The 21,293-nt window shown below is 54.6% G+C and overlaps 5 protein-coding genes across 7 annotated transcripts in view; 3 read left to right on the top strand and 2 right to left on the bottom strand.

Moving 5' to 3' along the window:
* The first annotated feature begins 4,139 nt into the window (after positions 1–4,139).
* On the top strand, positions 4,140–6,250 carry GP1BA (glycoprotein Ib platelet subunit alpha). The gene is made up of 2 exons (XM_024737041.1): positions 4,140–4,219; positions 4,434–6,250. Exon 2 carries the CDS (start codon positions 4,440–4,442, stop codon positions 6,216–6,218), a length of 1,779 nt encoding a protein of 592 aa, XP_024592809.1. The 5' UTR covers positions 4,140–4,219; positions 4,434–4,439; the 3' UTR covers positions 6,219–6,250.
* A 2,114-nt stretch (positions 6,251–8,364) lies between these two features.
* SLC25A11 (solute carrier family 25 member 11) lies at positions 8,365–11,305 on the bottom strand. Its single transcript, XM_024737282.1, has 8 exons — positions 11,070–11,305; positions 10,314–10,466; positions 10,024–10,230; positions 9,747–9,837; positions 9,575–9,665; positions 9,389–9,488; positions 9,257–9,308; positions 8,365–9,120 (listed from the first exon to the last, which is right to left on the bottom strand). Exons 1-8 carry the CDS (start codon positions 11,162–11,164, stop codon positions 8,965–8,967), a joined length of 945 nt encoding a protein of 314 aa, XP_024593050.1. The 5' UTR covers positions 11,165–11,305; the 3' UTR covers positions 8,365–8,964.
* Positions 11,306–11,477: 172 nt separating this feature from the next.
* On the top strand, positions 11,478–16,144 carry RNF167 (ring finger protein 167). 2 transcript variants are annotated; one of them, XM_024736995.1, is made up of 10 exons: positions 11,478–11,624; positions 11,763–12,261; positions 12,346–12,426; positions 13,698–13,823; positions 13,929–14,016; positions 14,206–14,296; positions 14,526–14,631; positions 14,774–14,867; positions 15,515–15,595; positions 15,638–16,144. In XM_024736995.1, the coding sequence occupies exons 2-10, from the start codon at positions 12,178–12,180 to the stop codon at positions 15,934–15,936; spliced, it is 1,050 nt and encodes a 349-aa protein (XP_024592763.1). In that variant the 5' UTR covers positions 11,478–11,624; positions 11,763–12,177; the 3' UTR covers positions 15,937–16,144. The 2 variants fall into 2 exon arrangements, with proteins under 2 accessions (XP_024592763.1, XP_024592771.1); XM_024737003.1 differs by lacking the exon at positions 13,698–13,823.
* Positions 16,145–16,778: 634 nt separating this feature from the next.
* On the bottom strand, positions 16,779–19,718 carry PFN1 (profilin 1). The gene is made up of 3 exons (XM_024737029.1): positions 19,393–19,718; positions 17,735–17,927; positions 16,779–17,110 (listed from the first exon to the last, which is right to left on the bottom strand). Exons 1-3 carry the CDS (start codon positions 19,522–19,524, stop codon positions 17,013–17,015), a joined length of 423 nt encoding a protein of 140 aa, XP_024592797.1. The 5' UTR covers positions 19,525–19,718; the 3' UTR covers positions 16,779–17,012.
* Positions 19,719–19,812: 94 nt separating this feature from the next.
* The window catches only part of ENO3 (enolase 3), an 8,144-nt gene continuing 6,663 nt past the window's right edge, over positions 19,813–21,293 (top strand). For both annotated transcript variants that reach the window (XM_024736962.1, XM_024736979.1), the window contains exon 1: positions 19,813–20,757. The gene's annotated coding sequence lies outside the window, so the exon portion shown is untranslated. The remainder of the gene's footprint in view (positions 20,758–21,293) is intronic.

Genomic DNA, 21,293 nt, shown 5'->3' with positions numbered 1-21,293 from the left:
TGTGCTCCCAATGCAGGGGGCCCAGGTTCTATCCCTGGTCGGGGAACTATATCCCACACGCCGCAACTAAGAGCCTGCATGCTGCAACTAAAAAAAAAGGTCCCACATTCCCGCATGCCACAACGAAGATCCCGTGTGCCGCAGCTAAGACCCGGCGCGGCCAAGTAAATAAATAAATAAACAAAAATATTGTTTAAAAAGACAATCCTTTAAAAATAAATTGGTTAAAAAAAGAAAATAAGCTCAAAGTATGAGAAATTATTAAAGATAAAAGTAGACACCTGTCATCAAATAAAAAACCCCAACAATTGACTAGTAAAATAATAAATCTGGTTCTTTAGTTCAATAAAATAGACCAATCTTTGGCAAGTCTGGTGAATAAAGAAAGAAGGGCAGGGAGGAAGACAGAAAAGAGAAAGAGCAAAAATACAAATAAACAACATTAGGGGTCATAACTACAGATATGGAGATTTTAACAAATGGTAAAAGTATAAAATGCTCAAACTTGCAACAATAAATTGAACTGCCACATGAACTAGATATTTTATTAGAAAAATATCAGTTACCAAAATTGACTCAAGATGTAGAAACTTCAATAGACAAACAATTAGAGTAGGAATTGGAAAGGTATTCAAGGAGCTTTCCCCCAAATGTCATCAGGTCCAGACGGTTTCATAGGTGAATTCCACCAAAACTGCATGGAAAATCCCTATGATCTCTAACTTTTCCAGAGGCTCTAAAAATTTCCAATTTATTTTACAAGGCCAGTATAACTCTGACAACAAAACAAAAGAACAGAATAAGACAAAGTCCCCTCAAAAGAAATCTATGGGCCACTCCTATTTTCTAACTTCGATGTAAAAGTTCTAACTAAAATGTGAGCAAACCAACCTATAATTATATTTAAAGAGTAATTCATAATGGCCAAGTAGGGTTACTCCCAAACATTCAAAGATGTAAAATTAGCAACAATTCAGGACGTCGACATGTGAAGAAAATAAAACATTAGGACCATTTCAGTAGGTGCCAAAGTATATGCATCTCTTCTCTATGTCTGCAAAATCCTTCAACTTAGAAATCTTTGGAGAAGCAGAACCTGCCTCCTATTACAGAAGCTGAAAATGCCAGATACTTGCTTTCCCAGACTCCCTTGCAGCTGGGTCACAGGTACAAGACCAATCAGACTCACACCCAGACTCTGAATCAGGAGCGAGTATCACAATGGGGTAGGGATGATGCAGGATTCTCTCTCTGCAGCCGGGAGGTTGTGGTAACACTGAGTTCCTGGCTCAGCAGCTGCAGTGGAGCAAGCTTCAGCGACCTGGTCTTGCAGCAGGAGCAGAGATTTGCTCACCAGACTGGTTCTGCAGCCTGGTTCTGGGCACTGCTCCTAGCTACACAGTCCCATGTCTGGTTCTGTAGCCCTCACTGAGAAGTCTGTGAAGTAGCCAACATATTTTTATTTTTATTTTGGCCGCACCACGCGGCATGCAGGATCTTAGTAGTTCCCTGACCACTGTCCCCTGCATCAGCCTGGTTCTGGGCACTGCTCCTAGCTACACAGTCCCATGTCTGGTTCTGTAGCCCTCACTGAGAAGTCTGTGAAGTAGCCAACATATTTTTATTTTTATTTTGGCCGCACCACGCGGCATGCAGGATCTTAGTTCCCTGACCACTGTCCCCTGCGATGGAAGCGTGGAGTCTTAACCACTGGATTGCCAGGGAAGTCCAAAATGTATTTTTAATAAATTCCTTTTCAGCCTAAATTAGGCGGAACATTTCCTGTTACTTACAACTAAAAACCCTAATTGGTGCCAAAGTGGCAAAAAAACCAACCCCCTTAGGGGCCTTACTCCAGGTCAGGGCCTCTGTCTATGCAGCTCTCCCCCTCACTTCTTGCTGCTTAGTGCCTCATTTCCTCCATGTTTTCAAGTACTTTTTGCAGCCAGCAAATTATATACATGGCAAGTCTATGGATTAACTGCATCTGGCTCAAGTGTCCACCCCTTGTCCAGTCACCAGTCAGCAGATAGGGGCAGGCTCATGCGGCTGCATGGTGCCCCTTCTAGGGACAGTTGATAGGACATTTTCATCATTGGAAGGGGCCATGGACCAACAGATATGACGGCTGACTTTCTGAAACAGGCACCTTACCTGGTCTTGGGAAATCCTAAAAGGCTTTCCAGAGGAAGAAATTCTGGGCTGGAACTTTCCAGATAAGTAAGAGTTAGGCAGAAGGGGACAAGGAGTGAGAAGAAGGGTCCAGGTACAAGAAAGAGAATAACCTAGAGTGAAGGGTGGAGTGTTAAGAGATGGGGCTGGGCAGGTGAGCAAGGGTCAGATCACACAGGACCCCGTAGGCCATGTTAGGGACGTTAGACTCCCTCCTGAGGGCTACAAAGAGCCATTGGTGACTTTCAGGCAGTGGAAGGATATGAGCAAATCTGCATTTCTGAACGACCACTTGGGTGGGGAGAAGGAGGGGAGTTAGAAAGTTGGGAGAGCATTGGGGAGGCTGCTGCAGTGAAGCAGTGGAGAGAACATGGCACCCTGGACAAGGAATGGTGGCAGGGGGGATGGGAAGGGGTGGGTTTGAGGGGCATTAGGAGGTAAAATCAGGGACTTCCCTGGCGGTCCAGTGGTTAAGACTCCACGCTCCCAATGCAGGGGGCCTGGGTTCAATCCCTGGACAGAACTAGATCCCGCATGCCACCATGAAGATCCCACATGAGGCAACGAAGATCCCGTGTGCTGCAAATAAGACCCGGCGTAGCCAAATAAATAATTAATTTAAAAAAAAGAATTCTTAAAAAAAAAAGGAGGTAAAATCAGCTGGACCTGGTAGCAGGTTGCACGTGGGAGTGGAGGGGGGGAGTTAAAGATGAGTATCGGGGATGTTTGTTCTGGCTGAAAGGCTATAGGTAAAATGAGTGGATGACAGAACCACTAACCAGGCTGGACAACGCAGGAGCATAAGCTCTTTGGAGACAGATGATGAGCTCAGTTTTGAACATATTGCTTCAGGGCCTTTGGGAGAGCCAAGAAATCCAAAAGGCAGTGGGACATATGTGTTCGGGTCTCAGGAGAGGGGCCTGGGCTGGAGACAAAGGTTTGAGAATCACTGGGGGACAGGTGGTGGTCGAAGGCAAGGGAATGGATGAGGAGACTCTCCGGTGTTTGTGCAGCATAAGAGAAGAGGAGGGCCAAAGACGGAATTCTGGGGGCATGTTAATTTTTCATGAAGGGCAGGGGAAGAAGAATCCACAAAGGACTTTGAGAAGGGTCAGCCAGAGAGGCAAGAGGAAAACCAAGAAAAACCTACTCTCAGATAAACAACAGGGTCCTACTGTGTAGCACAAGGAACTGTATTCAACAGCCTGGGGTAAACCATAATGGAAAGGAATATGAAAAAGAATGTATATATGTGTATAACTGAGTCACTTTGCGGTAACAGCAGAAATGAACACAACATTGTAAATCAATTATACTTCAATAAAAAAATAAGCTTAAAAATAAATTTAAGAAGAAAAACCTAAAAAAGGAAAAAGTTACTGTCATGAGTCCCAAAGTGGGAGTGGCCACAGGTGTTCAGGCTTCGGAAAACAAGATCAGGTGGAGGAGTGCCCAGTGGATGGAGAGGCTTGGGGGTCAATGGTGACCATGGTAAGAACTGAGTCCATGGAGTGGGGGTGGGGGAGAAACAGCCTAGAGTGGGATGAGGAGGGAGGGGGAGGCGAGGGTAAAAGTTAGGCAGTTCGAAGAATGCCGCTGTGGGACTTCCCTGGCGGTCCAGTGGTTAAGACTGCACTCCCAATGCAGAGGGCACGAGTTTGGGGAAGATCCCACATGCCGTGTGGTGTGGCCAAAACAAAGAAAAAAAAGAAGAAAAAAGAATGCAGCTGTGAAGCGGAAATGACAGGGGCAGCTGGAGAGGTTTTTTTAAAAGCTGGAAGAGAGTGGTGGCTGGAGTCCACCCCCAATCTCCTGGTGTAGGAGGACAGTAGGCAAGAGCAGGACCAAAAGGAGGGCTTGGGGAAAGTTGTGGAAGGAGGTGATAAAGGCCTGTGTCCGTCCCAGGAGCCCCTATCAGGCTAGCATTTCCTCCCCATCTCCACCCCCTTCCTGCCGCTGACCAGGCCCTCTCTGGAGCTGGAAGAGAGAAGGCCCAAGTCACACCCTGGAAGAAGCTCTGTGGCTCCGGAGGTCTTTCTGCTGGCCTGTAAGCTGGGGCTGAGGGAGGAGGGGGCCTGAGGGAGGGATACCAGCCAAGGGCCTGGTTCAGGGGGCAAGGGGAGGAGAGGGGAGTGGAGGGGGGGAGGTGTGGGAGCTGAGTTTCTGGAAGGGATCCTGGAGGTTGCAGTGGGGGCTAGGGCCTGGAGGCATACTGCCGGGGGGCGGAGGGGTGCCCACTCTCAAGCCCCCCTTGCCCACAGGTCCCCATGCTTCTCTTCCTCTTGCTGCTCCTGCTGCCAAGCCCTTCGCACTCCCACCCCATCTGTGGCATCAGCGAAGTGGCCAGCGAGGTGGAAATGAACTGTGAAAATAAGGGGCTGAAGGCGCCGCCTTCAGATCTGCAAGCAGAAACCAACATCCTCCGCCTGGGTGGGAACCCCCTGGGCACCTTCTCCATGGCGTCCATGGTGAATCTGACTCACCTCACTCAGCTGCACCTGGAGAAGAGCCAGCTGACCAGCCTGCAGACTGACGCGACGCTGCCCCGGCTGGAGACCCTGATTATATCCCACAATACGCTGAGAAGCCTGCCCTTGTTGGGACGGGCGCTGCCAGCACTCTATACCCTGGACGTCTCCTTCAATGAGCTGGCCTCATTGTCTCCTGATGCCCTGGATGGCCTGAGCCACCTCCATGAGCTCTACTTGCGTGGCAACAAGCTGAAGACTCTCCCCCCGGGGCTCCTGCAGCCCACGCCCAAGCTGAAGAAGCTCAACCTGGCTGAAAACGGGTTGAGTGAGCTGCCCCCTGGGTTCCTGGATGGGTTGGAGGAACTTGACACCCTCTACCTCCAGCGGAACTTGCTGCGCACGATACCAAAGGGCTTCTTTGGGGACCTCCTCCTGCCTTTTGCTTTTTTCCACGACAACACCTGGTTCTGTGACTGCGGGATCCTCTATTTCAGCCACTGGCTGCAGGACAATGCCAACAATGTGTACATATGGAAGGAGGGTGTGGACGCCAAGGCCATGACCCCCAACGTGACGAGCGTGGGGTGTGTCAATTTGCTCAACACGTTTGTCTACACCTACTCAGGGGAGGGCTGCCACACCCCTGGCGACAGGGACAGCATAGACTACGATGTCTATGAAGAGGACGACAAGGTGCCTACCACAAGGGCTGCGGGCAGCTTCTCTACCCACACCAGTGCCCACACCACCCACTGGGGCCTGCTTTACTCACTGCCGACTGCTCCGCTAGGCCCCCAAGTGTCCTCCTTGCCTCCAACTAAGGAACAGACCACGTTCCGAATTTCTACAGGACCCATCACATTCTCCAAAACTCTAAAACCCACCCCAGAGCCCACAAGCCCGAGCACCCCAGAGCCCACAAGCCCGAGCACCCCAGAGCCCACAGGCCCGAGCACCCCAGAGCCCAGGGCCCAGAGCACCCCAGAGCCCAGAGCCCCGAGCACCCCAGAGCCCACAGCCCCGAGCACCGCAGAGCCCACAAGCGAGACCTCAGAACCCACCGTATCCTTAACCTCCACTGAACCCACTTCACTTCCCACTATCTTAGAATCCACCACAGCCACCATCTCTGAATTTGTCAACCTCCTGAAGGCCCAGGGTGTGGCTCAGTGGAATGTGGAGAGTTCCAGAAACGACCCTTTTCTCAACTCTGACTTTTGCTGCCTCTTCCTGGGCTTCTATATCTTGGGTCTCCTCTGGCTCCTGTTTGCCTCTGTGGTCCTCATCCTGCTGCTGTTCTGGGTCCAGCACGTGAAACCACAGGCCCTGGCCACAGTCACACACACCTCGCATCTAGAGCTGCAGAGGGGAAGGCAAGTGACAGTGGCCCGGGCCTGGCTGCTTTTCCTCCAAGGCTCGCTCCCCACTTTCCGCTCTAGCCTCTTCCTGTGGGTGCGGCCTAATGGCCGTGTGGGGCCTCTGCTGGCAGGACGGCGGCCCTCAGCCCTGAGCATGGGTCGTGGTCAGGACCTGCTGGGGACAGTGGCTGTTAGGTACTCTGGCCACAGCCTCTGAGGGAGGGGGGTGGTTTGGGGACCTCGAGAGAGACTCTGATGGGCTTTCCTATTGGGATCTAGCTGGGGGCGGGTGGGTACAGAGTACAGGGTCAGGGGAGGGCTTCGTTACTGCTTCTTTGTCAGGAGCCTCCTCTGCACACCCCGGGCACACAATCCCAGACCCAGCAGATCTGGAGAGGTAGTGAGATGGAGAAGTTGGGTGGGTCACAGAACAAAGAGCTCCTGATGCTGCATGGACGGCGGGGTTCCCAGACCACTACACTAGGCTATTACCATCACTTTGGGGAAGTTTTAGGAAAAAGCAAACAACAAACAGAATATAGCACAGTTCTCACATGTATCCGTGTATTGAAGGAAACTTGGGAAGAGATGTCACGATGTGAGCCCTGATTGTCTCTGGGTGGTATAAATACGGGTGGTTTTATTTTCTATTCCTCTGCTTAGCATTTTCTGGTTTTCCACCATCATATATTATTTGTATCATAAAAATAATTTTAAAATAGAATGTTCGTTCTATTCCTATTTAGGGGAGCGAGGCTGGGGCACCGTCACCAGCATTCCCAAGGCCCCAGCTGCCCCACCCTAGTTGCACTGCTCACCCCCCAAAAGCTCTAGTCTTGGCCTGCACTTCCCCTGCCTGGGCCGCCTTTTCCCTCCTCCAAGGGTAACCACCCACCAGGCCAACCACAAGCAAGTTCCAGCTCAAGATCCAGAAGTTTCCTGGGAGCTCAGTGGTACTACTGAGGCTATCTGCCTGCAATCTGCAGTACTAGGAGGACAGGTGGGTGCCTCCTGGCACCTGTGGCCTCAGACACGCAGCTCTCCTGCTTTGCCCAGGGCGGCAGGACAGGGGAGGGAAGGGCCTGGCAGTGAGTACCATCTTGGTGGGTTTTACTGAACTACTCTGTTTCCTGCTGTCAAGCCAGGAGGAAGGCAGATGGAGCCCAGTTCTCTCCCCTGGTGCCATGGATTCTGCCATTCACCTGACCACGTTGGGCAGAGCTTTCTCTCCTGCCTCCAGCCCAAGCCAGCACTTAGGGCCCCGAGAATGGGAGTGAGGGCTGAGCCTTTCTGGCTCCACGGAGACCCCTTCCTCCAGACGGTGCAGGAAGAATCCTCCTAACCTGAAACCCTGACCGCATCTTTCTCCTGCTCTGAACTCTTTCCGATAGAGGACAACTCCTGAGCTTGGCGATCGAGGATTTCCGTGCACCAACCCATCTAACTGTGCAGCTTCCCCTCCCACAGCAGACACTTCACAGCCTGTGCTCCAGCTGTTACAAACTTTGCAGAGATCACCTGCTCCCCCGCGTTTCTCCTCTAAGCCTTTGCTCTCAGTGGGCCAGGAGTGCTGCCCCGCCCCACTTCCCTGGCCAGTCGGGTACTGTGCACTGTCTCCCCTCGCCCAGGCTGGCCCGGGTGCCCCACATCCCCCTGCAGCGGTCTGTTGCTGACTCCCAGTTTCCCTGTGTCATCCTCCCGTTTGGACTTGGCACTCCTTAAGGACAAGGTCCAGGCTTCAAGTGTCTCAAAGCGGCCCCTGTGGCCCAGGCCAGCATGTGCATGGAGAGGGTAAGAAAAGAGGCAGAAGTGGGAGGGCCCGGCTGCACCGCCAGGCTGCTGAGCTCAACTTCTTCTACTGACGAGGTTCTGCCAAGGTGACAGTTCCCACCTGCCGTCTGCCTGTCCCCTGGCCTGCCTGTCCCGTCCTGGCTCAGGAGAAACCTTCAGGCCTCGTGCCGCCCAGCCCTCCTTCCAATTGACCTTCCTATGCCCTTTTATGCCCCAAGAGGTTCCTAAGCTCCTTGAGGGCAGGGCCTGGGAGTCACACATCTCCTAAAGAAATGGAGAAGGCAGTCACTCTCCCCAGCTTACAGCCCACATCAAGCCTCCAGGCTCTGGGGGCCCGGCTCCATGCCCACTCTGCCCCCGACAGGTCAGCTTTCCCCTCTCAGACTCTATTCCCTCCCTCTTCAGGCTGCAGAAACAGTCACCAGACCCCAGAGATTTTTCCTGGGGATTACATGAGATGACCTGGGCGTCTGTTGTATTCTTGAACGAGGGGCTAGGAAGCAACACACAGGGCCTGGAGCTTGGGTTTTTCTCACCCTTCAGCTGCTGCAACATGACTGACTTACATAACATTTGCATAAAAACAGCGGGTACTTTTTCTTTAATAACTTTTTTTAAAAACTCCAGTTCCTGTTCTCCGGGGGCATCCGCTTCTTTGTCCAGTCTCCTCCCCCTCCTGCGCCCACAGCTCTCCAGATTTGGGGGTGGTGTCATCAATCCAATTTATTGATTACGTCCTCAGTGAGGTGGAGGAAGGAAGGGCCATGTCCTCCCACTGCAGACCTTTGATCATCTTGACAGCTTCGGCTCTCTCCTGTCCCCTCAGCTCTGCCTTGGTTTCCCCACTGAGAAGGGGGGGCCTTCTGCTGTACTATGTGCCCTGAAACTAATACCCAAGAGGAGACCAGGAATCTGCAGGGAGCTTCCCACCTCCGTACAGGGCACAGGCAGGGACAGAGAGATCACGATGATCAGGGCAAGGAGGGCGAGCTGGAGCAGGGGCAGGACAGACCACAAGTCCCTTATCACAGAGGAGGGAACCATACTGTGGAGGGAAAATAAATAGCGGGGCCCAGGGCAGCAGCGTCTAGGTCCCCCGGGGTGCACACTGACTGTAGGAGCAGCGGGCGAGTGGGAGCCCCGGCACAGCGGCTCCAGGCCCCTCGCTCGCCTCAGCCACTGAGGAAGAGACGCTTGTAGGCTTTGTTCATCTGCTCCAAGAAGATGAAAGTGAGGACAGTGTGGGGACCCAGGCGGGCATAGTATGGTGTAAAGCCCTTCCACAGACTGAAGAAGCCCTCGTAGCGGACGACCTTCACCAGCACATCCTAGACAGCCAGGCAGGCACGGCACTGAGGTTGGGACCTGGCCTCTGGGACCCTCTTCCTCTTACCCAGCTATCCCCCACCCCCACTCCCAGGGCATCCAATCGGGCAGCCCAAGCCCCTAGCCCTGCTTCCTCACCAGCCCGTTCTTGTATTCCGGCTTCCCGTCAATCATTCGCATGTTCTGGATCCTGAAGGAGAGGAGGCAGCGGCATGAGAGCCATAAAGAGGGCTCTCCCGTCCTTCTCCAGGCCCAGGGCTGCATACTCACCGGGTCTTGACAATGTCCACAGGCATAGAGGCAGCAGTGGTGACCAGGCCGCTGATCATGCTGGCACAGAAGTGACACAGGATGTTGTCAGAGAAGTAGCCTGAAGGAAGCAGAGCAGGGGGTGGCAGTCAGCTCAGAGCTGGCCCAGGCTAGGCTGGGAGCTGAGGGCCCAGCTCTGGGTCTCACCTGAGTCCAGTAAAAACTGCTTGGACTGGGAGTAGGAGGCGAGCTGGGCGGCATTGACGACAACGGCCCGAGCCATGGTAGGGATGCAGCCCTGGGGTCGGGGAGATGGGGGAGAAGTCAGAAATGCCCAAGACCTGACCCCACATCCCCAGTCTCCAGCCCCTTCACTCACCCTCCATAGTGTAGGGACGCCCTCTTCCCGGGCAATTCGAATCAGGGCATTAAACACGTTTTTGTAGCCACGGCGCTGGTCAGCTGGAAGCCTGGTGGGAAGGTAGGGAGAGGCCAAGTTTGGGATAGACCACCCTGCTCCCACAGGAGCAAAGAAATGGAGGCCAGAATGCTGTGAACAGGTGAATGCTGTGCTCTAGATCTAGAATAAGAAATCAGTTCTTTCAATCTAGATTTCAGGGAATGGGGCTGGGGACAGGCTCAGACCTGGAACTCACCGGCCGTCAGCGGTCATGCGGATAAGAGCCACCTCAGCTGGTGTTCCCACAAAGGCACCAGTTGCACCTGCAGTCATGCCAATCAGGGCCTTCAGCAGAAAGCCAGGGGGTGTACCATCAGCCCCAGTCAGGCGCTCAAATAGCACGGTATAGATACCAAGGCGAGTAGTGGTATAGGTGGCCTGGCGCAGCAGGCCAGCTGACAGCCTGGGGAGCGAAGGAGTCAGTGCATCAAGCCAAAGTCTAGAGCTGTCAACCCACACGCTACCCCCATCCTTTGGCCCCAGTACCCGGTGTAAATGCCCCTCAGCCCTTCTGCCCTCAGAATGCTGGTGAGGGCATGGAAGCTGGTTTTGTACTCTCGTGTCTTGGCTCCTTCCCCACTCAGCTGCATCCGGTTCTTCACCAGGTCCAGGGGCTGCACAAAAACTGTAGCTCCCATCCTGGGGGAAGACAGGGGTGGAGTCAAGAGCTAGGTGTCCCAGATCTACCAAAGCCCCCTGGAGCCCGACAACAAGAGATCACAAAGGGCAGGGCCTGCCATGCGATTGACTACATGTTCAGGAGGCTGCTGGTGGGCATGTGTACAAGAGTCTCTGCGTGTACCAAGAGCAATGGGTCTGAAAAGTCCAGCGGTCCAGTAGGTGCCATGCAATGAAAGTGTTCCATGCAGCTCCCAGGGTGTCAAGCAGTGACCGAGAGATTGCATGCAGTCCGACCCAAGGAGGAGAGGTGGGCATTCATGACCTGGGACTCCACGTAGTCCAGCAGGAGCCATGCAATGACCTGAAACCCCAAACAGCCCCGCAGAGCCAAGCAATGGGTTGGGAAACTCTGGTGGCCCGGTGGGGGCCGTGTATGCAGCCCAGAAGGGGCCCTACGATGGGTGAAAAGATCCTAGCAGCCCATCAAGGACCTCGTAATACGATGGGAACAGCAATGACCCCGTGTCACCTCGGTTCACTGCAACACACCCAAAGAACAGGGCCCGGTTCCTGGCACCCGTCCCTGCCTCCTCCTGTCCCATCCCTGGGGCCTGAGCTTACCCGGCCAGGCCCCCAAACAGGAACTTGACGGACTTAGGGGAGGTACGGGGCTTCCCGTTCACCCCACTAGCCCCGGGACTCGCCGTCGCCGCCATCGCCACTCAATGGCCCTCGGCTCCCGGACCCGTGCGCGCGCGGCCCCGCTCGCGCCCAAGGTGACACCGCGCGCGCAACAGGGGCGAGGGCGCGCGCGCACGCCCCGGCGCTCAGGGCCAGCGCCAGCTGGAAGTTGGCGCAGGCGCAGGCGCAGGCGCGAGCGCAAAGGCGTCCGGGAGTAAGGCCGAGCTGAAGGAGGAGCTTCAAGAATGGGTGAGGGGACGGAGTGCGGCTATTTAGGCAGCAAGAGCATAGGTGCAATTTTTATCGAATTGGAGTCGCGGGAAAATCGAGAGGCGGGTATTTGAAGATCTCGCGAGATTGAGTGAGTTAGACTAGCCAGAGTTAGGCGGTCTCTCGCGATAGATACAGGAAGCTGTCAGCAGGTGGGAGGGAGTGTGGTGAGGACTCTCGCGAGACTTGAAGGTATAGCGGCGGCGGCCAGAGGGAGGAAGAGAGGTTTGTAAACCGGGCAGCTGAGGGATCCCGGGCACTAGCACGGAGAAGCGACTAAGTCGTCTTCTGGGGCCTCGGTGCTCCTTTCATCTCCACAGGCACTCCCTCCACCTCTAACCTTTCTTTTAATCGGCCTTTTAGGACCGGAAGTCCTTCCTCTTGAGCGTCCATTGCTGGAAGCGGCCTTTCTTTGCCGGAAATCCTCTTCCAGGGGATGGAAAGACGGCCCACCTGGCCGGAAGTCCCACCTCCTTGAGCTCCCCCACCCTTCCAGAAGTTTTTCTGTCACTTGTGCTTGCCTCCGTTCCCTTTCCCCGTATTATTCCTGTACCAGAAAGGGGTATTTTTGGTGTCTCCCTCCCAGCTTCATTAAACGGGTTGGCTGTCTCACTCCCCGAGTCGGGGGTCCTTCCCCGCGCCCCCATGTAGCTGGAAAGTGGGACCTGGGGGTGGTTGGACCCCTGGGATCCTGAAGGAGGACAAGAGAGGGCGCAGAACTCCGTTTCTGCCTCTGTTATCGGGACGCGGCCTCCTCCGCCTCTCCCCTCCCGCTGCCATGCACCCTGCGGCCTTCCCGCTTCCTGTGGTTGTGGCCACTGTGCTGTGGGGAGCGGCCCCCACCCGGGGGCTCATTCGAGCGGTGAGTCTGAGGGGACGTTAGGGGAAGGGCGCTGAAGGGAGAGGTTGCAGGCTGAAGGACAAACATGGACTCTTTTATCCGCAGATCTCGGACCACAATGCCAGCATGGACTTTGCAGACCTCCCAGCTCTCTTTGGGGCTGCCTTGAGCCAGGAGGGACTTCAGGTGATTTTCTCTTTCCTGTTTCCCTGAATTCTCCCTGCTGGGTAGGGGTTGAGGAGCCTTTCTTGGGGGGAAGCTGGAGGTAGGAAGAGAGTCAAGTTAGGAACTAAGTACAAGAACACATCTAGTGTGGTGGAATCCAGAATCTGGAGGGAGAATACAAAGTCTACTTCTAGAACTCTGAGCCTTAGAAGGGAGACTGAAAGTGGACTAAGATAAAAGGCAGGACGAGTGGTGCCTATCAGTAGGGTCTCTAGAGCCAATTACTGGTTTTATGACCTTGGGCAAATTACCTGAGCCTTAGTTGGTTTTACTGTAAAATGGGATAATAATAGAAGTTATCAGATGTATTATTGTGAGAATTAGATAAGCAGTTTTGTAGTAGTTTTTCACAAAGACTGCCACATAGCAAGAACTCAGTTGGGCCATAGATATCAGTATAGTTGTTTGTGAGATGGGTAATTGGAAAATTAAAGGGAGGTGTTAAAAAAATTCAACTGAGTAAATTTCAAAGCTCTTACTGGCTTTTATTTAATGACCCATGAATCAGGCAGCATTCCACCTAGCAGATAGAAAGGATCTCTGAAGAACTATACAGAATGAAAGACTTACAGCCAGAAGGGGGTGGGGCAAGGAAGTTATACTAGCAAAGATTTGATTTTCTTTGCTAGTGGCAAAGATCTCCTTTCTTTAGGGGACTGCAGGGGTCTACCAGGCAGATTACCTCACTAGTGCTGACCCAAGTAATTCCAGATAGAGTGGTTTAAGATTCCATTCCTGGGGGAGGCTAAAATTATAATTAAGTATTGAGTTTGGTGACATGGGAGTTGGCACAAATAACTCCATTTGGGTTTGGTCTTGTGTATTTTTAAAAAAAGGGAATATGTTCCCTAAGAGTATGTATTAGAGCAGGGAATGTGAAACAACTTGAGAAAGTGACGTGGATGAATGGAGAACTGAATTACAATCAGTGGGAAACTGGAAGGCAAAACAATTAGCTAGGAATGTGGAGTATATATTAGCTCATCTGGGAAAGGGAGAGGGATGATGGAGGGTGTGGGAAAGGGATGTTGTTTGATGTAATTGCATCTTCAGGAGGCTAAGAGAAGAGGTAGATGTCTGACTTCGGTGGGATGCTCAGACCCCAGGAATGAGCTCAGACCCCAGTGGGCTCAGACCCCACTGACCTGTGGGGGCCATTGTGCTTGGTGGGACCTGTGGGGAGCAGCACCTAGGGAGATGAAATCCAGCTGTTGTTTGCTTCTCTTCTCCAGGGCTTCCTTGTGGAGGCTCACCCAGACAATGCCTGCAGTCCCATTGCCCCACCACCCCCAGCCCCGGTCAACGGGTCAGTCTTTATTGCACTGCTTCGAAGATTCGACTGCAACTTTGACCTCAAGGTTGCTGAATGTGGAGTGGGAGCTGGGAGGCTGAGGGTAAAAAAGGCACCAGGAATGAAAGGTGGCAAGGCCCATGATGGCTCCTTATCTGCCTTGTCTCCCTAGGTCCTAAATGCTCAGAAGGCTGGGTATGGTGCAGCTGTGGTACACAATGTGAATTCCAATGAACTTCTGAATATGGTGTGGAATAGTGGTAAGGTTGGAGGATCTGGACAGCTGGGTTTTCAGTAGAGCTTAGACTGAGAGATGGCGGGAGGGCTGAAGCCTTAGGGAAAAGAAATCAGTCCTTTAGGTGGAATGGGGCAAGAGAGTCAAATGCCAGAGTTACCAAAGGATTCATGTGGAAGGTTGGGTCCCCAGTGTAATGCCCTAATCCCTGCAGAGGAAATCCAGCAGCAGATCTGGATCCCGTCTGTGTTTATTGGGGAGAGAAGCTCCGAGTACCTGCGTGCCCTCTTTGTCTACGAGAAGGGGTAGGACATGTCCCTCCTTCCCATTCTTCCTTCAGCACTTCCATGCCAACCTGGAGTCTAAGCCCGTGCCCCAACCATCCAGCCTCAGGCCCATCATGCTCTGCCTCTTGGTACTTTCTTCCCATCCCCTTCCCCCTCCGTGGGCCCTGTCCAGAGCCAGTTACTTTGTCCCTCTTCCTTTGTCCCTTTGCCTTTCCTGCCCTTCTGATATTCGTCTTCCTTTTCCCAGGGCTCGGGTGCTTCTGGTCCCAGACAATAGCTTCCCCTTGGGCTATTACCTCATCCCCTTCACAGGGATCGTGGGACTGCTGGTTTTGGCCATGGGAGCAGTGATGGTGAGTAGTTCAGGGACCAAGACGGGAAGAGCTGAGGCCTTTAAAGCCAGACTGGCTCTGGGGTTGCAAGATAGGGCTGGTTTGTATGGGACTGTCCAGATTTGTTCTCTAAGACTGATCCATCCACCCCCCCTTTCACCAGATAGTTCGTTGTATCCAGCACAGGAAACGGCTCCAGAGGAATCGACTGACCAAAGAGCAACTGAAACAGATTCCTACACATGACTATCAGAAGGGTGAGGAGGGTGGAGGAGAGCAGGCCTTTCCCACTATTTCCCTGGTTCTGAAGGAGTTGGAGCCCAGGAGAAAAGAGGCAGAGATGGCAGGGAGGTGTCAGCTTGAGATACCACCTTTGCTCCTCTTTTTACGCATACGTACAATGAGGACAGGACAGGATTAGAGCAGGAAATGTAAAGCAAAAATGATTAAATGTAATAATTGGGGTTGGAGGGGGGTGGAGGACCTTGCTCATAAGAGAGAAGGTGGAGAAAGCAGAAAAATGGAAGGAGTGGGGAAGATTCCGCCAGAGAAGGCAGACACAGGTAAGGAGGGGCTGGGTCTTAGGCACTGGAGCCTCCAGTGCCCATATAAGGCTATGGCAGAAGCGCTGCCCCATTTCTGCTCCTCCCACCCCCTCTCTCTCCAGCCTCACACCTCCCCCAAAAAAACCACTTCCCTTCTTACCTCTGTTCCTCTCTACTTGTTCTAACCCCGGATTCCTCATGTTCTACCCTGCTCCAGTCTCAGCTCTTCCACTGGCTCTGTAGAACCAGAGAAAATAACTTTTGCAGGGTTTAGCTCCACCACAGGCCTCTCAGAGTGAGTTCTTGTGGGCCCTGGTCCAGGATGGCTCAGTAAAAGAACTCCTTTCTTCTTCCACCAGGAGACCAGTATGATGTGTGTGCCATCTGCCTGGATGAATATGAGGATGGGGACAAGCTGAGGGTACTCCCCTGTGCTCATGGTGTAGCAGGCACCACGCCCTTCACCTCATTCCTCTTGGCAGCTTATCACATCCGCTGTGTGGACCCCTGGCTCACTCAGACCCGGAAGACCTGCCCCATCTGCAAGCAGCCTGTCCATCGGGGTCCTGGGGATGAGGAGCAGGAGGAAGAAACCCAGGGGCAAGAGGGTGACGAGGAAGGGGAGCCAAGGGACCACCCTGCTTCCGAACGGACCCCACTTCTGGGCTGCACCCCCACCCCTCCCACCTCCTTTGGTTCTCTAGCCCCAGCTCCCCTAGTCCTTCCTGGGTCTTCCACAGACCCCTCACCCTCTACCTCTGCAGCTGCCATCCTGGTCTAGTAGTCCCCTTTCCCCTCCATCTCTGATGACCTATTTGCACAGCTCCTCTTCCTCTCTACTGTCTTCTATGCTGAGGGATAGGAGACGAGGGATAGGAGTCGTTTCCACCCCAGGTTTCTCCCTTACCCAACTCTATCCTCTTGAAGGGGTTGGGGGTACAAAGGGATGGGGTTTTCATTTATTGGGTTAATAAAATCGTTTTTGTGGACTAAGGGTGAGATCATTCTCACACAGGTAAACTTCTTATCCTTTTGGGGCATTGCCCCTTTCTGCCATACATGGGCAAGGGAGTGCTGGGAGGCTAACCTGTAGTTTTTTGTGTTTTTTTTGCCATACGCCTCTCGCTGTTGTGGCCTCTCCCGTTGCGGAGCGCAGGCTCCGCGGCATGTGGAACCCTCCCGGACCGGGGCACGAACCCGTGTCCCCTGCATCGGCAGGCGGACTCCCAACCACTGCGCCACCAGGGAAGCCCTAACCTGTAGTCTTAAGGGCAGCCCCAATAGGCATCTGCTGTGACTCTGAGAAGGGGAGCCCCACTCACGTGTGAGGATGACTCAACTGGCCTCTGCCTTGCCCGCAGGCCTGGACCCATTCTCTTGGTCTGGATGGCTCTATTCCATTACCCACCAATTCAGTTAGCACACTGAGGACCTAGGTAGGGCTGGCCCACCTGGCCAGGTAGGCCTGAAGCAGGTGTTTAATCCTGGAAATGAAAGCAAGCTCAAAACCCTAGACTTTGTAGTGCCTCAACCCTTCTGCTGCTTCTGACCCCAAGCCAGGATGGAGGCAGATCACAGTGGCTGTCCTCCATCCTGACACCCAGGCTAAAACCACACAGCACCTTTTCAGTATAATCTTTTTTATTCAGGACAAAAAACCAAAAAAAAAAAGTTTTCCAACCACACACAGGAGGGGTATGGGTTGGGGGAAGGGTGTCTGTCCATCCAGCCCAGGCCCCCAGCCCATGTGGTTTTGGCAGCAATAAGGGGTGTGGGGTAATGGCCCAAAAAATAAAAATGGTGTATGTGTGTGTGGGAAGGAGAGGGGTGAAAAGCAGTGGGGAGTGACAGACGAGGTCAGTACTGGGAACGCCGCAGGTGGGAGGCCATTTCATGACATTTCTTGTTGATCGTACCACCGTGGATACCTTCTTTGCCCATCAGCAGGACTAGCGCTGGAGGAAAGAGAAAGGATGCTAGAACCCAGGTGTCACAATCCCACCCCCGGCCAGCTGTTCAGCAGCTGTCCAGCCCTGGGGGCTGTAACCCAACCTCATCTCTCCCAACCCCCCCCCACACACACAGGCAGGCTGTCAGTCACCCTGAAACAATAGGGCTTTTCAAAAGAGGAAAATCAAGCTTAAAGGCTGGAAAGGAACACAGTAAAATTTAGGGGTCAAAGGCTTGTGGACAATGTGTTGACTCGTGTTCAGGCTAGAAACGGCTGTGGATGAGCCTGCCACCTCCAAGTTTTAAGAAACGAGCTCAAAACACAAGAGCTAAGTGCTGGCTTATGACTAACAGCCTACCTCCTCCAAGAAAATAAGAAGTTTCTCATGTGAAAAGGCTCAAGGCAAGAAGGAACTTAAGAGGTAATACAGTTCAACTTCTTTACATTGTAAGATGAGGAACTGAGAACTGAAGGGACAATCCAATGTCCCAGCATCCAGCAGGCTGGGAGTAGAAACCTGGTCTGGTCCCTTCATACTGGGTGATCCACACAGAAAAACCCAAAAAATTAATAGATGGAAGTATATTAGAGATTTTGGAGCTAGGGAAAAGGTAAGACTCAAACTCACTCTTGGTAGTCAGGGTGACAGTGATATTGAAGGTGGGGGCTCCGCTGGTGCTCTTGGTACGAAGATCCATGGTAAATTCCCCTTCCTGCATCAGTGAGTCCCGGATCACAGAACATTTCTGGCCCCCAAGCGTTAGCCCATTCACGAAAAAACTTGACCGGTCTTTGCCAACCAGGGTACCAACCTCAGCTGGCTGGAAGGGGAATCAAGCACCCATCAAGTTAGTACACCAAAGTTCCCACCTTCTTCTCCAAGGACCCACCTGCCTTCCATTTCTCCGGGAAGCTAAACCCCCTGGGGGGGAGATGTGTATGTTATGTGCTTTGTACACATCCGTGAAATTTGAGAGACTCAGGACTGTTGGAAGTTAGTACACAAAAAGATCATGATCTTCAAACCTAGAGAATGGTAATAAGAAGGGACAACATATTCCTCTGAAGGCTTAGATGTCGTTTAATAAGGAAAGCAAACCCAGGAAATAAAGGAGGCCAAAAAGCAGTTAAGAGAATGGAGTGGAATGGAGTGGGGAGCCTTTGGATGCTCAGAACTCCTTCAGGAAAAGCAGAAGCGAAGAGGGAAAGGGAGGGGGCGGGCAAAGCAGGCGAAGCAACTTTGCCCTTATTTGGTCAAAGGTTCTGCAGGAGTTGTTAGGGGCCCGGACGCCTGGGTCTCCAAGTAACCTAGAGTTTAGATCCAGGTATTTATGCTCTAAGATGAGGAAGCAGATGCCTGGGGGCTTTCCGGGAAAGTTGAAAAACTTTTGGAGGGGCCCTGGGACTAGACCTGGCAAGTCAGCCCTCGGGTCTAGATACCCTAGGGAACGTATCTCCCCCTCCCCCTTAACACCCCAAATCCCCACATCCGGTCCCCTCCCGCCCGGAAATCCCCTTCCCCCCCATTTCGAACTTCCGCTCCCCCTCCCCACTTCCGGGCAGTGTGGACAGAGGAGGTGGTGATGGGGACAGCAGTAGTCGTTCCTTCTTCCTTCACTTATATACTGTCCTAGAACTTCTCACAAAGTTCCCCTGCTCCAGGCCCCGCCGGATGGCGGGAAAGGAGGGCGAGGGGACTTCCGGGGCTGGCCTCACAGGAATGTTGAGTCCAACGTGCCGACTTTGGGTGGGGGGAGGTCGCGTGGCGGCCTAGCCCTCTCTTACGGAGTTGGGAGGGGCAGGGAGCTCACGGAGGACAGGCATGGGACCCAGGCCATGCGACTGGGGCTCCCTCCCCCAGAAGGAGGAACAATGGTGGAGGGGGCGCGAGCTGGCGGCCGGAAGTAGAGCTAGGGGGTCCAGGGGTCCCCAAGTCCCTTCTCAATCACAGTCCCGAGCGGAAATTGCAGTGCGTGCCCGACCCACCCTGGAGGAGGCGGAAGTGGGCCGCCGCACCGGGCGGTGCGCCCCTCCCCGCCCTGTGTCCCGGATGTAACGCCCCGTCGCGGAAAGCGGAGCGGCGGGCTGGCTGGGCGCCGCCGCCCGGGGCGTAGGACTCAGGAGGCCACGGAGGGACCCGCTCACGTGCAGCCGCCATTCGCGCCACCTCCAGGGCAAGGACCGGGTCACGGCCTTTCGCTGCCCTCCCCAGGCCGCGCCCGCCACCACCCAAGTCCCTCCCTCAGGGTGCAAGCCCGGCCAGTCTCCGTGCAGGCCTCGCAGTACCGTGATGTTGACGAAGGTCTTCCCGGGGACGGCGGCCCAGACGGAGGGCGAGTCCTTATAGCCCACGATGGCCGCGTCCTGACACACCCCGTCCGCCATGAGGTTTTCGATATAGGCGTTCCAGCCGGCCATGGCGCTGCTACTGGGGTGCTCTCGGGGCTGCTGCTGGGGCCACGGGCTGGGCTCGGGCTGCTTCGGGCTGGCGGGCGGGGGAAGGCGGAGAGCTTGGGGCACGCGCTGCTGTCCGGACCGCGGCTCTGCTAGCAGTGCATCAGCCCTCGCACCGCCACTTCCTGCTCCTCCCCACCCCCCTAGATTTTTATTTGCAAAGGGCGGTGGGGGCGGGGCCTGCTCCCCATTCCCTCCCTCCCTCTCCTCGCCTGCCCAGATAGCGAACTTTGCAAGTGCAATTTAAAAAATCCCTCCCCCTACTGCAAAATTTGCAGAGTTCGATGGAAAGCGACGCAAAAAGGATGGGGGGCGGGGGTGGATTAGGGTTAGGGCTCCCTCCACTTCGCTTAGAATATCAGTCAGACTTCGGTGTACGGAAAGGGAGTGAGCCAGAGGGAGGAAGGAAAGTGAAAAGAGAAAGAATTAGCAAACTGCAAATTTAGCAAATTAAAGAGGGTTCGGGTAACTCAGGGTTAAACGGAATGACTCCCCCTTCCCCCACCTCTGCCGGGGGGGGGCGATGTTGGGGGAAAGGAACGGCGGACGGCGGCGGCGGCGGCGCCTGCGCCCGCGCCTGCGCCCGGGCCGGGAGGGAAAGCGCGTGGCGCGGTTAGGGTTGGCGGCTGGCTTCGCGGGCGCACGCCCGGTCGCACCGGGCGGGACGGATTTGGACCCCCTGCGGAGGAAGGCCGGCCGGGGACGTGTCTCCCGCCAGGCGGAAGGGGCGGGGGCGAGGCGTGCGCATTGCCGCTTCTGCCCCCCCTTGATTTTATTTATTCAAGAAATAAGGGAGTAAAGGGAAATTTGGCAAAATACCCCGGCCGTTTTCAGAGTTGAAGGCATCCACCAGGGACACTTCTGTCCCCAGCATATACCCGGGCGGCACAAGTGGCACTGGCTGGAGCCCACCTCGACTCCAGGGGATTATCCCTCGCGCTGGATCAACTCCAGCCTCAGGCCTCACCCCCACGTCACAGCTCCGCCCGTCCCCCGGTCAGCAGTTTGGGTCACCGGCCGTGCCCCTTGGCCCGTCTCTGCAGAGGTCACGGAGCGACCGTGGGGCGAGACGGGCGGGCTTATTTTTCAAGGCGGAAGAATACTAAGCGGTTTCAAGATTGCAACTTTTTCAAGAAGGGGAAAGTCCCTTCTACGTTGGCCCGTTAAGTTTTTTCTCCTTTTTCAGTAAAACTTATGGTAAGAACTAGTGTGCGATTAGTTCACTCACTGCCCACCGGGAAGAGGGTGGGGCAGGACCCGGCGGCCTGCTTAGGTGAACTAGCCCTTGCTGGCCGCCCGGGCAGCTGAGGGGCTTGGCCACTTCCGGTCCCTCAGGGGAGGGGCGCCTCCCGGGCGGGAAGGGGCTCCGCTCCTGTCGGGTCCTCGCCAGCGGACGTGGTGCCCTCGCGGCCACTCCGAACCCCAGGGGCATCCACGCTCCCCGAACCCGTGTTCCTCGACAGCCGCGGTGGCTGAGTCACTGGGCGGCTCGGGCTCCCGCCGTCTCCTGACCCTTGGCCTGCCGCACCCCCTTCCCCAGGGTGGAAATCTCCGGAGAGGGAGCGGCCAGAGATAAGGGGTGGGAGGGCGAGATGGAAGACCGGGGGTAGGGATCCTGAGGTGGGGGCTGAGAGACACACCATGGGGCAGGCAGGGCGGGGAGGGGAGCTCGGGAGAGAGCCCGGGGCTGAGTCACTGGGCGCCGGCCGCTGCGGCGCCGGCGGGGAGGGCGC

This window comes from Neophocaena asiaeorientalis, unplaced genomic scaffold, assembly GCF_003031525.2.
Source record: "Neophocaena asiaeorientalis asiaeorientalis breed wild unplaced genomic scaffold, Neophocaena_asiaeorientalis_V1.1 scaffold129, whole genome shotgun sequence".
NCBI lineage: Eukaryota > Metazoa > Chordata > Mammalia > Artiodactyla > Phocoenidae > Neophocaena > Neophocaena asiaeorientalis.
The sequence above is the reverse complement of the archived record's forward strand: the minus strand, read 5'-3'. Positions and strand labels throughout refer to the sequence as shown.